Source organism: Dermacentor albipictus, chromosome 7, assembly GCF_038994185.2.
Source record: "Dermacentor albipictus isolate Rhodes 1998 colony chromosome 7, USDA_Dalb.pri_finalv2, whole genome shotgun sequence".
Taxonomy (NCBI): Eukaryota; Metazoa; Arthropoda; class Arachnida; order Ixodida; family Ixodidae; genus Dermacentor; species Dermacentor albipictus.
Genome location: NC_091827.1, coordinates 94,643,382 through 94,660,615, shown reverse-complemented (window position 1 = coordinate 94,660,615; position 17,234 = coordinate 94,643,382). Strand labels below are relative to the sequence as shown.

The following is a 17,234-nucleotide window of genomic DNA, read 5'->3' as shown; positions in this document are numbered from 1 at the left end:
TCGTTAACCCACTCCTCAATGTGATTGCAGCAGCGTACTTGAATTCCTCCTTCGTAGAGGTGCCAGAAGTTACACAGGCATTACGCAATGAAGGAGTACAGGAAACATATCTGGTAATATTGGACAATATCAACAAAAATTACCTATCGAAAAAATGGTCAAGCAAAGAGACACAATCTCTAATGCTATTCACTGCGTGCTTGGAAGATGTATTCAAGCTATTAAACTGGAAGCCTTAGGTGAGGATCAACGGTGAATATCCCAGCTGCCTTAGGTTTGCAGATGGCATTCTCCTCTTCAGCAACAAGGGGGACGCATTGCAACAAATGATTTAGGACCTTAACAGAGAAGGGGTAAGTGCGGGGTTAAATAATAATATGCAGAAGACAGAGATAATGCGCAATAGCCAGGATCGCCAATCAGCCTCTAGAGTCTGTGAAGTAGTACGCTTATCTAGGTCAACTACTCACAGGAGACCCTGATCATGAGAAGGACATTTACAGAAGAAAAAATGGCTCGGAGGCCATACGGCAGGCATTGCCAGGTCATGTCTGAGAGCTTACTACTATCATTGAAAAGAAAGGTGCATATCGCTGCATTCTACCGGTGCTAACATGAGGGGCTGAAGTTCGTAAGTTGACAAAGAAGCTCGAGAATAAGTTAAGAACCGCGCAAAGAGCGATGGAGTGGTAAATATTTGGCATAACGTTAACACACAGGAAGAGAGCGGTGTGGATCAGAGAGATAACGGGGATAACCGATGTTCTAATTAAAACTAAGAGAAAAATCTGGAGCTCGGCAGGCCTTGTAATGTGTAGTATGGATAGCCGGTGTACTATTAGAGTTACGGAATGGGTGTCGAGAGAAGGGAAACGTAGTCGAAGGTGGCAAAAGACTGGGCGGGGTGATGAAATTGAGAAATTCGCAGGCGCATGTTGGAATCGGCTGGCGCAGGGCAGTGGTAATTGGAGATAGTAGGGAGAGGCCTTCGTCATGCAGTGAATACAAATAGGCTGATGATGATGATAGGTGACTTATGGCCGAGGTCTGTTCTTTTTAATTAGTTTTCGTTGGCAGTGATATACCCGTTCCGCAGCACTACCTGACGCTAATAGATGGTAAACTGGTGCATATCATACTAACGATTAGGAATATGTGAATAATCGAAACTTTCGAATAGCGAATTTAAAGTTTCCTTTTCAATTCGAAGACCGAATCGAATACTCACTCAATACTCAGTTATTTTTGGAATACCTTTCGAATATTTCAAAACGTCAACTACACGCACACCCAGTTAAACCTAAAATTGGAGCAAAAGTACGGTAAGTTTTCAGCCCCGCGAGCACACCATACACACCTGTGTAGACACTTGTGAAAACTTGTGTTGTCAAGGAGGCTACATCGCTTAGGTAGCCATACTTTACAGGCTATACAGCGATCATACGCTATCTACGAAGGATCTCGTGCATGCGAAGAAACTACTTGTTTGCTTCGTGTGCTCATTTTGTGCATTTAACAAAGAACGCCTTAATTTTATTGTACTATGTAATGACAGAAAATTACTAACTTCACGAATACTAGGATGTGAATTTCGCGTCATAATAACTGTTATAATGGGTGTTCAATACTTGATAAGTATTCCAAACTATTCGATATTCGATTCGATGCTGAAACTACGCGGCGATTCATATTGGATTCAATCTGAAAAATCACTGTTCGCACAATACTCAAGGTAAATAGAATTGGCGACTATTGCTGCGAACGACTATTATATCTGCCTCTCGAGGACACTGAACTCGACTCAGCACTGCGTGTCCTTATCTCCTCTCTGTCTCTGCCGCAAACTGCTGATATTAAGTGCACTCGCAGCAGTTGTTGCCCGCCACGGTGTATACGCGTCACATGTGCATAGCTGCCAACGCCGTTCCTATGTGTAAAAGCTTCTGCTATGGAGCATTTAAATGACTTTCTACGATCCAATCTTCAGACCTTTATTTTGGTAACGAAAATACATTACGTCCATGATTACACAACTCAAGATTACTTGATCAGTCTATTAAAAGAACGGTAGCAATGTCGGTCACAAATAAGAAATCAAAACTTAGCTTCACTTATGGCTTTGGAAATGGCATTCTTACGACAGTAACCGAAAAAGAATGCCTTGCTTCAATAATTTCTGATGACCTCGGCTCAAAAAACCCAAGTACAAAACACAACCAAAAAGCAGTGAGGAATTATGGTTTCTTAAGCGCGCTTTCCGTTTTGCAACTACCGATACCATGTTACTCGCATATGAGGTCCTTACCTGTCCAATCTCGGAATACGTAAACAACGTCTGGTTTCCGTATATGCAAAAAGATATACGCATGCTCGAATCGGGGCGGCGAAAAGTGGTTCGCTTCATCTACAGCAGCTATCGGCGCACTGGTTCCCCCACGCAGCTGCTTTCGTGCGCCTGCCTAGACACATTATCATGTCGCACAACACTTGATAGAGTCAAGTTCATATATCAATTAATGCATAATTCATTCAACATGGATCCAGCTACTTACATTGCTGTCAACCGTTCTAGGAACACGAGATTTCTTTCCTTATTTATTTGGGCAAAACAAATGCAAGGTTTGCGTGCAAGCTAAGGCATAAGAAGGGCGTTAACCTCCTGCCTAATGCCTTTACCTCGCTGGAGCTGAAGTAGCAGTTTACTAATGAAAACCAAATACACCTAATAAGACAGAGAACATCAAAACTATTCACAGCAAAATTTTAAACACATTGCCAAGTATCATGTGTTTGAAAAAGAGCAAGTGACTAAATAAATGGAGCACTGCAAGAAATAAGAACATTCTGTTACTAATGAAAGTTATAAATTCGGAATATAACATTTATAACGTCACTATCGACATCAAGAATTTAAATCTCCATCAACATTCGTTAAACATGCTGTGATCAGAAAATAGTACGTTTGTATTGCATGGTTAAATTTGTGAATTGTTCTACAATTTATAGCTTCGTCTACATAGTTAGGGTACGTATTGCGTAAACACATAGTTTTATATTCGATAGTTCGTGTGCCATATTTTGTCCTTGGTTTCTTGATTACTATTGAAGTGCGAAGTAGGCTGTATCCTGTGTCTCTACTCAGGTAACGATTTGGAAATTGTTCAGTGTTCCTGGAAGCCTCTTTATATAGCCGTATGCAGATCTTTGTTTTGTGAAAGCCTCTAATATTAGGAATGTTGTAGCCCATCATTAATATAGAAGATCCTACGTATTGTGATAAGCATGTCACCCGTTACGATAATGATAATTTGCGATGATTTCCGATAAATGAACAGTGTTGTATTAAACAGATATATTACTGCTATTTATTTACCCGAGCCATACGGGCACGGAAAACCCCAGATTTATTCACAACTTCGCCGGGCTATGCCCTAAAAAGTTCATTCAGCTCACGACTGACTGCATCAGTCCCGTCAACAAGCCATACTTCATGACCGTTTTCAATCTGTCGTTGATTTATGTCATTAAATGCTAGATGTGTACTATTCTATGAATGTATGAATGAATTATTTGCAATGTGTGTGAACGCTTGCTCTGATGACCAAACTTGGCGGCTCTCTTCGGCCTCTCTTGTTCCGCCCTTGGTGTGTTCACTTACGAAGGCTTTTATTTCTTGTCTTTTCCACCTTGCTCTAGTTTTTATCAACCTTAATCCACCGTAATTCACTTAACTCCACGTTAATCCACCTTCTCTAATTTTTGTCAACCTTAATCAACTTTACTACACCTTTTTCCACTTCACCTTCATTCACTCTACTCCACCTTAAGTAACCTTAGTCTAGCCTGTTCGAACTTTATTTCACTTTACTTCGCTCGAATTCACCTAAATTCACTTCAATTCACTTTTCTTAGTCATATTTACTACTTGTTAACGTTGTACATCTACTATCTTCTGTACTACAACTGACGTCATACAAGACACTGATGATGTCACATCAATTTTTCGTACTGCTTGTTGCGGACAGCAACGCCAGCCTTTCTGCCTTACGGGGCATATAATTCTTTCGCATTAATGAGCCACTCTTTTACCACTGTACTGCATAGCGACAGCCAATGGGCTCCAATATTTTAAATTCCTGTGGGAACAACGGAGTCGCAGATAGCACCGTGTGCAGCCAATCAGTAAGCTGAGCCGAGTTGAGATTTTAAAAAACACGTTCCGCTCGGTACAATACCCAGGGAACGCACGTTAATCTTAACAGTGAGTTACAACTCAGTCAAAAGCGTTTGGGCCAGCCCAATCTGTATCTACCACTCTGTATCTATCTAATATCTAATATCTACCACTCTGTATTTGATTTTTAGAGTGAACTATAAAGGTGACAATTTTGCACCTAAATATTCTTTGTATCTTTTTTTAAGCAGCACAGTTATTACGAGCTGTAGTCCATCACTGAAAATAGTGAAAGCACTGGAATATTTAAATCGTCATCGTGTTTTATTCGCAAATCACTTTTCGCTGTGCAAGAAGGCTCGCAAAAGCTTTACGGCTTCCTAAAGAGGCACATTTCAAAGATTCGAACAGCAATCAAAACAGCTTTGCGGCCATGCAAATTACTAAGGTTCATTTGCGCTGTGGCACGAGGTGTGCCAATTCCTGCACGCATTTTTAAAGCAATTCGCAGGAAAAGCGGCACAGAAGGAAATAAGAGTATACGAAAAAGAAGGACGTTCACTTCCAACTGATCGCCCTTGAAACATCTACCACGAACTTTGATCCGCACACGCTGAGATCACTGTCTTTTTTTGACAAAATGAAACTGATCAACAAAACAAAGCAGTGGTTATAAATGGCATCCAGATAGATGCGACAACATTGTTTCTATCCTAGCTAGATGGCAGCACAAGCAGCATGGTCGGGGCGAGCGATATAACGGAAGGAAGGGAGGGTTGAGAAAGGGTCGCACTTACACAGCAGCTTCTATTCAGGAACAGTAGTTCCTTTTACATGAGATGGAAAGACGGCACACTGATAAATAAATACGAATGTACGCTAAGCTGACCACTGTCCAGGATCTTCCTTTCCGGATTGCCCTTTTTTCCGCTTGTCATTTCGGCATCCTCAGAAAGTGGTGAGCAGTCACAATCCCTGCCATGTGCTGGCAGTTCGTCTCCGATTCCTGGGAACCTTAAAAGATTGTCATTGCGACAGTGGCCCGTCCAGCCGATATAGGCTTTCAAACAATTCCGTGGAATCTTCTACACTTCCTAGGTGGCGCAAGGTACACATGGCTTCGCGTGTCTTTTTTCAGGCACCGAGTTTATTTTTTTTTCCACTTGCAAGGGTACACAGCCGTGATAGCCTGTAAGGCTTGAGCTGTAAAGACAAGATCTACTCTGCAGTTTCACCCAATTCCTTTAGGTTAACGAAATAGTGTGAACGCAAGGCGTCACGATATATCGCTCTGACCTCGTCGAATGCTGAATAGTTGAATCACCCTAGGTGACTGTTTGTCGTCGGCCCGGTTCATGGCAATATGAATCATCACCACCTGGGCTAGCAATAATAATATTAGCACATACGTAAAGTTCAGTTAACGATCTTTTGGCTGCATGCACATCAACAGTGGTCTTTTACGAGTATATTCAGTTGAATTCAGCTGATTATCTCTGGACGACAAGCCAATATTTTTCCGTTGCCACAGAATCGGCCATGTAGCTCATCACTGTCGCAGCTCCTGGACGTCGCCGTATTGGAGCTACATTTTCTCCATCTCGTCACCCATATGCCCATCCTCGCCGCTTGTCGCTCCACCGCATGTCTCCTACCTCCGATGTTCCTGTTCATGACGCTCGTCCGATGTTCGGTCGCCGTCTCTACAGTGCCCTCGGTACCCGTCGCCGCAGCCACGCCGCTTTCTTCGCCGACCAATTACGGACCCTCTCGGACGGAAAACTAGACCTCGTTCAATCCCTCTTTCGCGTAACAATATATGGCTGGCCAGAAGACGACAATGAGCATATGCCACCATGTCAACTTATAAAGTCATAGCCTAAAAGCCATTATGATACTCTGTGTTCAGGATTGCTTATCATGTTAAGTTATCAACCCTCTGGACAACCTACCTATTGTGCTGCCTTTCCTTACTATTCGGTCCAGTTTGCAATTTAACATAAGTCACTGCGGGAAGGCATAAGCTGGCGGAAGGTGATGGCGCGTTATTGAGCCATCTGGTTGAGATGGGTTTTCGAAACGCGCATTTTACTCATGACCAGTATAGGAAACATATTGTAAAGTTAGTCTTTACGCCCTTTAACGTCAGGAATTTAAGACTGACAATGACTTGTCTTTAAGGTGTAAAAGTGTTCGTTCCAGTTGAACAAATAATGGGGAGGTTTATGGAAGAATTGCGCGGGCATAGAACAAACTAAGGCAGCAGAGCAGACAAGACAAGAACACACGAAACGTAGAACAGACGCACTGAGCACCACACAAGTGATCGAGCTCATTTTTGGTGGAAAATACTGTTTCCATGAGAAAAGGAAGAGCTGCACGCTAGTGGAGCCTTCCTGGCACTTCGGAAGGTGTCAGCATGGTTTCGCTTTGTAAGCTGTCATCTACAACACTTCCCTTTAAAAGACTGTGACTCAAGAATAATTGAGTGTCAGCAGCTGACAAGGATGGAGGGCTTGATCTCGTTTCAAAGCATTGGTTCGGGCAGACGGGATTGAGCAGTGTTTGTTCTGCTTGTGAGGAGCGCCATGCTGCGAGCTTGAACAACGTAAAAAATGCCGAAAGCTGAATGAGATGAGGAAATTAGGAAAGTCTCTTGATGGCTAAGAAGCTCTCTTTAGAAATGTCGTTCACCTAAAAAACGCATAAGGATGACTGCCGTGATTGTGTAATTGTCTAAGAAAATTTCACGCCGCAACAGACTCTGGCGTTGTTCTTACAGTGCAACTTGGACCTTTGTAAGCATGGACAACAATTTTCCCTAAAAGAATTCGCGAGTAGTGCTCGATAAGCTTGAGAAATCCACGAGCCAAAGTATTTGATTCTTCTCTGTTGATGTCAACAATTTTTGTTATTTTATCCCTCGTGACAAGCTGTTCCACTCTGTTAAACATTTCAAAGGAACCTACGGAACGATCCGGTTTCAAAATTTTTGCGTTGTAAGCATTGGGAGATTCCTTCATCTGCTTCCAACTCTACGTTCGGTCCACGTATTGATCATGTTTTTGGTCCATTTGCCTACAGAGACAAGGAATATGCACTGTTTCATGCATTTCTCCTATATTAAATGGTTATTATTTGTTTCGACAAGATCAGGAGCTACTGCAATAAATAAATGGAATGGCGTGTTTATCTATTTTTACCTATGTCGATGGCTATTTAGTTCCCTTAAACTGTGGCTAGCAGGGCTTGGCTGCTTATGTCTGTAATGCCACGTGCGTATTTTTCTGAAGCCTCAAGCATTTATTCTTAAAGTACGAAGTACCACAGCATAGTTTCATGGGTCTTTGGATTTCGCTTTGTACTTCTCAACCCGTCTGCGCTAAGCCTACCAACCCCGACCCAACAAATCGTTACTCCCCTTATAGTCCGGCGCACTCTAGGCTTGTAAAGAGAACAGCTATTTGGTCAAGTTTTGTCAACTGCCGGACTAACCATGCGACGACATGTGGGGAATTGGGTTTTTGTATATATGCTTCTGGCCATAGTGATGCGACGTACCCAAAGCGACTTTGATTATCGCGATGTGAACATTCTAAAGTGAGCAAAAAGGCTGGCAGCTGCAAAACTAAACTATCGGGAGAAGGAAAACAAAGTGTCAGTTATCCTGCGCGTACACACCGCCTCTCACGATCTGAAGAAAATTGGCAGATCCCAGAGGTGGACGTCTTCTTCCTCGCGCCGAATCACCTTGTTTGTTTCTGCCAGTAGGTAAATAATGGAGTAAATACAGCTCGATGCTGCACTAAGCAACGTCGTCAGATGTTAGTCAGCTGCTGTGAAACTGGAATACGTGTAATCTCACTATTTTGTGACAAATTATACATAGAAAAAATTGCTGGCTCTCCCGTAATACCGAGGTTATATAAACGTGAAATGGGGGGGGGGGGGGAACCGGCAAAGCAAATTGGTTGGAGATGATAATAGCCACAATCTTAAAAGTGGCATAGTGTATGTTCGCAGCGGCACACGTCACCACATCACACCGGACCACGCCATAATGTGCACTGGTCCATATAGACGCTGCCAACCTACAACAAGAAAACCAGCTCTAAGCGGCTCCTGAGGGAGTGAAAGACGCCAGGGAGACCGATCTCACGACCCAGCTGGCAGAAAAGCGCCCGAAGAACGCGCGACTAAACGTCTCAGCAAATCTGGATCCTTGTTTCATGATCTTGATACGAGAAGTCATGTGTTGGTCCGTCACAGAGCAAAGAGCTGGCTTCACGGAGCTTTCGCTTCCCAAGGCTGGCTCCGCGACGTAATGCTCTCTCCTAACTTTTACAGTGGAGCTGTTAGAACCGCGCTGGGTTTCTCTTGACGTTCGCAGAATACAAAAAAAGCATCGCGCGCATGAAAAACAAAATTCGCAGTGCTGGAGGAGAGAGAGCTGCGAGTGACAGCAAAGTATAAAAATAGCATCCCGCATCATAGGCACGCGGCGAGGTGGGTGGAGCTCAGCGGGGGAGAAGGAACGGCGGGCGGGGTACACAGGTGCTGTCACGTCATTGCTGTCCGATAAAAATTGGCTGGGGCTTAGCTAAGGTTAAGCCTGGATATCTCGAAGCGAAAAGGTTCGGTGATGCTTATGGTTTAGCTTATTGGTATGCTTTATGATTTAGCCTATGGTTATGCTTACGGTTTAGCTTATGGGTATGCTTTATGATTTAGCCTATGGATATTCTTGCAGTTTAACTTATAGATATGCTTATGGTTTGAGGTATGGATATGCTTACGGTTTAGCTTATGGTTATGCTTTATGATTTAGTCTATGGTTATGCCTGCGGTTTCATTTATGGATATGCTTTGGTTAGCTTATGGTTATGCTATACGTGTGAAGGTCAAAAGCGTGGCAGTTTGGGCGAGTTGGTATGTCATGACTGCTTTAGGCTTGTAGCGCAGCTCGGAAGAGCAAAAAAAGAAGGAGGTAGGGGTAATCAAAGGAAACGGAAAACAGAGTGAGCGCTAACTTCCAACTGACAGTTTATTTCGTGACACAAGACTACTTATACACTCGGCAAAGCATATGACAACAGGAGATAAAGAAATGAAGCAACAAAACCGATAGTAACCAAGTGGTAACATATTCAGACAGCCTGTGGCTGCAGTCGGAGATACGCCAATTCATTGTTTGATAATGATAATGAAGGTGAGCTTGCACATGCATGGCCCAGACCAATGATAGCCTTTGCTTCGATGATTTCTCTTGTGAGCTGATTACGACTGCGACCAAGAATGACGCACTCCTCTAAGACAGGTTCGCAGCCACACGTTTTGCAGTGCTGCGCGAGAAACCCCCCAGCTGTGATACAATTCTTGGCATTGTAACTACGTTCGCGCAGCCTGTCATTCAGGCATCGGCCAGTTTGACCAACGTAACGTTTTCCGCACTTGAGTGGAAAACAATAAACGACACAATGTGTGCAATTAACAAACTTAATTTTGTGCTTCTTGTCACAGGAAAGAGGAGCTACCTTATTGGGATTAGTGAGTTTGCAAATCCTCATTAGCTTGTTAGGGGCAGAAAACACTACACGAACATTCGCTCGCTGGGCGATTTTCTTAAGATTATGTGAGACGGTGTGAATATAAGGGATGACGCTAGTCCTACCCCTAGTAGTTACAGGGTTATCTGCGTGCTGGTTGCCTTTTCTGCGCTCTCTTAGAATTCGTTCAGCTATTGACACTTGTAGGGACACGGGATAGCCAGCCTGCGAAAGCCGATCGCACTGAGAGGCAAAGCTAGACGAAACAGTATAGTTGCATGACTTTTTCAAAGCATTATTAAGGCAAAGGTTAGCAATGCCTCTCTTGATCAACTTGGAATGGGCAGAATGAAACGGAAGAAGTGGTTTGTTAGCACGAGGTTCATAGGACCAACACGTATGAATATCCGAACAAGCTAAGCGCAAATCCAAAAACCGCATCTCATGATCCTGTGGGAGCTCGTAGGTAACATCAAGGGGCGCAAGGCATTCTTGGACTATTGGCACTACCGAGGCAACCTCAGTCTCAAGGTCAGCCGGAGAACACTGAACACAGAACAAAAAATCGTCCACGTAACGAAATATTTGAAAAATGTTAGTCTAACAAAGGTTGACTGACATGGCGACGTCTAGGCGAGCTAAAAATAAATCACTGAGGAGCGGGGCAAGGCACGAACCAATGCACACTCCGTTTTTCTGCAAATAGATGGTGTCATTCCATGTGATGAACGTAGATGACAAATAAAAGCTCAAAAGTTCTAAAAAGTGATCACTAGACATCCCAGCATTATTTTGAAAACGGGTGACGCCAAATTCATCAATTGTTTGCGAAATAGCTGGCAGCAGGTCATTGTGAGGAATAGAATAGTAGAGGTCCTTCACATCGACGGAGAAGAGTTGAAAGCCTCGATCAGAGTTGTCCTTTAAAAATTCAATTACTCCATCGGAGTTGCGTATTAACGGGTCATTCACCGGTAAAATGGCTAGCTTGGCCTGCAGAAACAGTGCGACAGACTTCTGCCACGTGTCTTTTTCTGAAACAATAACCCTCAACGGGACGTCAGGTTTGTGCGTTTTCGCGCTAAAGAACACCTCTAGGTGATCTCGTTTGCTGCTGGCAATATTTCTTAACACTTTGTCCAAGTTGCATTCCCTGCAAAGTTTCTTAGCCTTAGCTTTTACCTTACTTAAGGACACAGTATCCAGACGCTTAAAAACGGCGGAAATTGCCAGACCAGCTTTTGCGTGAAAATTCCCTTCCGAGAATGCACAGAACCCGCCTTATTTATCTGCCGGTAACACGCAAATCGAATTGTCACGCAGATAGTTAGCTACACGTCTCACCGACATCTTCGGAAGTGCCTGTCTAGAGCGGGAAATGGCCCCTACACCTTCGGAAATAACGCGCGAAACGATGACGCAAACGCGCAGGTGGCCACTGCCGCGCGCTATGCGTCATCGTTTGACCTTCGCCGCCGCAAGCGCGTGTTTATCGCGGAGGGCGACTATATAACCGCTTGCCAGAGAATAGCCGTGCGCATTCAACACGGAAGGAGAAGAGAGTGATACTACCGATACAGAGAGCTGTGTTTATGGCTGTGCAGAAATCACAAGACTATGTGCCTAACAATGATCAATAAAGAAGTTTAATAATCCTGCATAACTTATGGTATATATCAATGATAAGCGATTCGCATAACTACACAAGGCACACGTATAGCATAACCATAAGCTAAGCAAAGCATATCCATAAGTGAAACCGTAGGCATAACCATAGGCTAAATCATAAAGCATAACCATAATCTAAACCGTAAGCATATCCATAACTTAAACCATAAACATAACCATAAGCTAAACCGTAAGAATATACATAGGCTAAATCATAAAGCATAACCATAAGCTAAACCATAAGCATCACCGAAGCTTTTCGCTTCGAGATATCCAGGCTTAACCTTAGCTAAGCCCCAGCCAATTTTTTAAACCTCCTTGGGCAAAGCAGCGCATCAGACGTTTCCGGCGTCAAGCCACGCCGCAGCTCGCGCAAGAACCGTAGATCCGCAGCAAATTCCATTTCCCAGAATGAATGTGTACGTGCCCTGTATCTGCCTTTTGAACGTCGCTTTTGGAAATGACAAATAAAACTTCAACGTACTAGAAGTTACAGCTTGAGTTATATCGGGAACACAAATTGGGAAGAACTCGGAAGCAATATTTTTCGTAACTTGTATGGGAGTAACTAGCGTATGTCATGCCGTCCTATACAAATGGTGGGGGGGGGGGGGGGGGTCTCGTTTTCATTCTCCCAACTTCCATGGATCTTCTGATTTCAGTGCCCGGGTAACGGCTCTGGTTTTTCGCACAAGGTCACAGGAAGGTCTCCGGCAACTGGAGCTAAAAGCATTTCATGCATAAAAACATGTCGTTGTCTAAGCATCCGGAGTAGGGAGCATAAGTTGGAAGTAGAATGTGCTATTTCTGGGCAATTAGGCTCCACTGTATGCAGTGCGGCTGCGTGTCACATTTGAAGAATAGTAACCATTGTGAACAAATGCCGGGCTATAGCTGCGCGCAAAATTTTAGAACAAATCTTAACACTACAAGACACCTGTGTCAGCACAGCTTCACTTGCGCTATAGAATAACAGTAGTCATTGAATTTGCAGTTAGCAGAAAATATAAATTTCATGCATGCTGTAATAGACAATGACTGTGCGCAGATGCTATCGCATATATTTGTTTTCGATGCTGTTTGCTTGTTTCGTTCACCTATATATCATGTTGTCGATTGATCACCCATGAAACTACGTCGTTGAGCGCTCATGGCGTCTGTTATGTCTCTTAGGTCTTTGACACGCGTGTGCTGATTGCTACCTTAGTATATCCAACCACCTAGCCTATAAACCGGTGCTCATCTAGCATGTGGAAAATTTTCACTAGTATGAACGTAGGTAATGTCACTGATTCGATGTCTTCTAGCTAATGTGTCAATATGAAGCTTGTATCGTATGAGCCATCTGAGTTCGTACAACAGCAACCAAGAGGATGTGTCAATATGAAGCCCGTATTGTATGAACCATCTGAGTTCGTACAACAGCAACCAAGAGGATTTTCTCTTTCTCTTTTGTCGTTTATAATGGCATAAATAGGTAACAAAATTTAAGAAAACTCCTCTTAATGCGGAAAATAACCATATTGTTAATATATGTTCAAGCTTATGTGATTCTGTAGACTACGATCAGGAATTTATTTATTTTGTTGCAAAACAGTGATACATCATTATATGAGCTATGAGCTTGTAAAAGACAGACGAGTTGATGGTCATTGCACCATTTTATTCTTCTTCACAGTCTCTGTGTTCCTTCTTTTTTTTCTCCTGGTCATCCTTTTGTCGTCTGCTGTGTTTATATTCTAGCCTTCTTCTCGTGAACGCTTCCTCGAGCTCGATTTCATATTTACTATCGCAATTTGCTTCCCCTTTCTTCCATAACTTCATCAAAATGTGTAGCGCTTTCGAAACCTTCTGATTCTCATATAAATTTTGCAGGTTTGCTGCTGGGTGTGCACTTTCCTGGTCCTGAGCTACGCCAAGACCATGGTCACGTTGATACTTACCAGCCACGGAGAAAATGCGCTTTTCTGGGTGGGCGCCTGCACGCAGATAGGTGCACTGGCTGGCAGTCTGATACCTTACATCCTCGTCAACATGGATATATTCGCCGAGCGAGATCACTGCGCATTGGCCAACTAAAGACACGCAAAAAAACTAACGAAAAAACAGCTTCAAGAAGCCTGGGAGGATTGCGAGAACCAGTTGGGATCATCGGTTTGAGAGATCGGTGAGATAGTGGCACCACAGAACAGCGCGCTGAAGAAATTCGAGATACGGGATTCTGAGGCAGGAAATCGTCGTTCATCGACTAAACTCTAAACGCGGTTTGGACGGATAGACATCACAGTAGACTTCGTCATTGTCAGCGATCATCTCTCTAACAAGAGGTTACCAACCTCAAACGGACAACATCCTCCTGCTTCGTGTGAGTAGGTTCACGAATATCCTCAGCATCAGGTATTAATGGATGACAGCGTGGAAGAAAAAGAGGCATTGGCGAAGTTCACTGTCGTTTCAAAAACAACACGGACAACTGATGTTCAGCGGAGTAACATGCGCCCTTCGGTGCTGAAGTTCCGACGCACCGTGACGTTACGTTCCACCTCAGGGGAAAAATCATTCAGCATCATGGCACAGCTTGATCATTTCATATTACAGCCCTCAATAGAGATTCCTTAAACGGAAACTGAAAATCTCTTGAAATTGAAAGAAGTCAGATGTTCTCTAAAGCTGTAACAGTGTTATTCAACTAATGAAATTATTTTCTCGTTTGCGCGTGTCCGTACGCAGCAGTTGCCGAGCAAGTGCCCGTCGTAGACCCCTCCCCCCATCCCCCACCCCCCTACTGCTCTCGCCTAGTGAGAGTAACGGAAAGCACAGGGACAAAAGGAATACCAAATGAAGTTGCCTCCGCATAGGGGTCCCGTGAGCCGCCCACCTCACCGGCTTGAAAGCAGCATGTTGCTCATATCCTTCGTGATTTTTTCATCGATATTTATTTGGAGAAAAAGTGTGACGAATCAGATGGCTTCAGCAATCAAAACCTGTGGCTGGCACAACACGGTATTCATGATAGCGTTTTGGTCAGTTTTCTGCTGTGCAATTACCGGTGACTGCGATGGTGTGGTTTCCAAAGACAATAATGTGAATAGAGAATTCGCCACTCCAGTTTTGAAACAAAAAATGTCAATACTACAAATGATATTCATCTGTTCAATGTTGATACTGGAGCAGATGCCCGGCGTATAAAACAACCACGACCTAAATTTGACCAATTCATAAATAACGCCTGTGGTGGTGGGCAGGACAAGCCCACGTTGACGTTGCACTTATTATTCACACTAGATCATGGAAACGCTAAGCTAATAACATTGCGTTTACCAATACAGAATCGACCACCGACAAAGCTACCTGCTAAAGCTGCACATCTTTCTTGAACTGTGAAGCTTTCTTTATGAGATAGACGTGTGGATTTCCTTTCTAGCTTCGTGATGCAGTTTAATGGATGACAATATTTTCTATCGTGAATTTCCCTCCAATGTTCGGGTTTCCACAGGACTTTTTTGCCGTATCCAGTGTCCCAGTGGTCTGAGCTGTCGATTATTTCGGCCTTGCTCTGCGATCTGCTAACCTCTTGATTATCCTGCATGACAGAGCGACCGTCCCGGAAAGATGATGGTTTTAGGTTCAATCCCCGCACCAAGACGAGCTTCTTTTCAGCTTTGAAACTTTCTTTCTCACAAACCTGCGTGGGTGTCATTTGTAGTTTTCTGCTACAGTCGGGTGGATGGCAATATTTGCGTTGCTCAATAAACCATCCAGTTTGCACTAACATGGAACTGAATTATTCCCTGCGCGTTTTCCGGCTGAGCCTAAACCTGTCGTTACGTAGAGTATTGTTGGTGGTGTAGAGGGTATTACCATATTGGCACTGGCAACAATCGTTAGTAGTGTCATGCATCCTTATGGATCACCTATATTACTTTATGGGTGCGAATACATGCTAGTTTCATTTGAAGGTCACAAGTTACCTTGCGAGCTGCACTGCGTTTTCTCTGCACTCCATGCGTTTCACAAGCGCGACGTTTCTCCCAAGCATGAATATTGATACATCCATATTGCTTGTTTCTTCTGGACGATGCACGCGGCCGCCCCGATGAAGACGACGAACGCTCTCTGGCTCTCGAGCTGTCGGCTGAACTGGCCAGCGCTGCAGTTATTTTTTGTAAATGTACTCTGTAAACAGTCTCCGTTGCTTGATCATTCCTTCGCGTAACATGTTGGGGGAGGGGGGCGTTCCCCAACCTCGCCACGGATCTCCGCAGCGGCCGCAATTCAATGTTCTCTGGTCTTCATTCAGTGGACCGTTGTGTCCAAATGGCTTAATGAGATTTGGTGTTAGTGGGAATGCTTGGTCGCACAATATCAGAGGTGGGACGGCAACTCCTCCAATTCCTGCCACCGGAGCCTTAAAAAGGGGACTTGCAACCATCTGGGAGAGGCTTGACATTCGGTAAACATGAGAGTCGTGGCTTCTTCCAGGGGCACCCACGTTTATATACCTGAAACGGTACTTGTGGTTCACGAGAGCCAGAAGAATAATGCTGTGCCTGCAAAAATGAACATATACACAATAGTCGAGTCAATAAGAACATCTTATTTAATAGCGGTTGCAATTTTGATGTTAATAGATTAAGAACAATTCATGAACGCGTTGACAAGACGTTGGGATGGAAAACTGGACATGTTGGTTTGGCATATTGTGAGGTGAAAGGCACTAGACAATACACATAATATATCTCTTGTTTGTGTCTATGCTCCTTTCACCTCAGAACATTGACATCGGCCTCATATTCAAGTAATTTCCTAACATTAGCCCTATATGTACAATCTCCTAAAGCTCTCCTGATCATATCTTCACTGTGTATCACGCCAAGTAAATAAATTTGAGGCTATGTTCGTCTTGGTTGCCACGACGCTTCGTAGCATTTGACGGCTCCTGCAAGTTACCACTGCCAATTTTTTCAATGGAAATTTTCTTTCGTGATAATGCAGTTAGCTGCTTCAAGGCCTCGAAAGTGAATTGCAACATACTTCTCGTTCTCGTATACTATAGTTACGTAAACACTTATTAAACTCATTTTCTCGGTAGGCTTTGTTTTTGGTAAGCTTGAAGCGAGGATTTTCTTTTGCATCGCTGTAATTGCAAAAAATACGCGCGGTTGTACATCCTAGAAAAGCAAGTTGCCGGCCTCCATTTGTGAGGACAATTACGGTGGTTATTCAAGCTAAATGCAGTGCTGTTAAAATGCGCTTCTAATTTGTAACCCGCCCATGCTAAAAGGCACATTAAGCGTATTTGTAAGGTGCATCGAGTACAATGTCTTAGGCACGACGGTAAATTACTCAAACAGGCGAAATCAACTTACCATCCCTTATAGTTATAATAGTCAGTGGCATGTTCCTCTGGCGGCGATACGGGAAAGTGGCAGCCGTCGAGGGCTCCTACGGCTTGGGGAAAGTCACAGACGGCCATGAATTCGCGAATGTGTTCGTCCATGTCCGCTGGACGCAGCATCTTGAGCCAGTCCTTTTCCAAGACGGAAATGACGGCTTCGCAAAACTCTCGATAAATGCCATTCACCGTTGATCGCCCGACGCCAAAGACAGTGGCCACGACTCGGTCCTCTGCCACGGAACACAGTTTGAATAAGCCACCACTTTTTCCACCGCAATGCACTCGCGCATATTCGTTGTAACCCTCTCCAGCGAAGGACGCAGACAGTCCACAAGATAACGGAAGGTGGCTGGGCTCACTCGAAAACTTTTCTTAAAGTGGCCGTCACCAAGGCAGGGCACTGTGTCTTCAAACCATCGTTCGTTGCGCACGTAGGTCCACCTTTCGC

General features: G+C 43.9%; 1 protein-coding gene across 1 annotated transcript in view; it reads left to right on the top strand.

Annotated features, from left to right (window-relative positions):
* LOC135897014 (solute carrier family 52, riboflavin transporter, member 3-A-like) overlaps positions 1 to 14,176 on the top strand; it is a 66,176-nt gene extending 52,000 nt beyond the window's left edge. Inside the window, exon 5 of the mRNA XM_070522527.1 lies at positions 13,264 to 14,176. Within this exon, the coding sequence (XP_070378628.1) occupies positions 13,264 to 13,467 (204 nt within the window). The 3' untranslated portion in view covers positions 13,468 to 14,176. The remainder of the gene's footprint in view (positions 1 to 13,263) is intronic.
* The last annotated feature ends 3,058 nt before the right edge of the window (positions 14,177 to 17,234 follow it).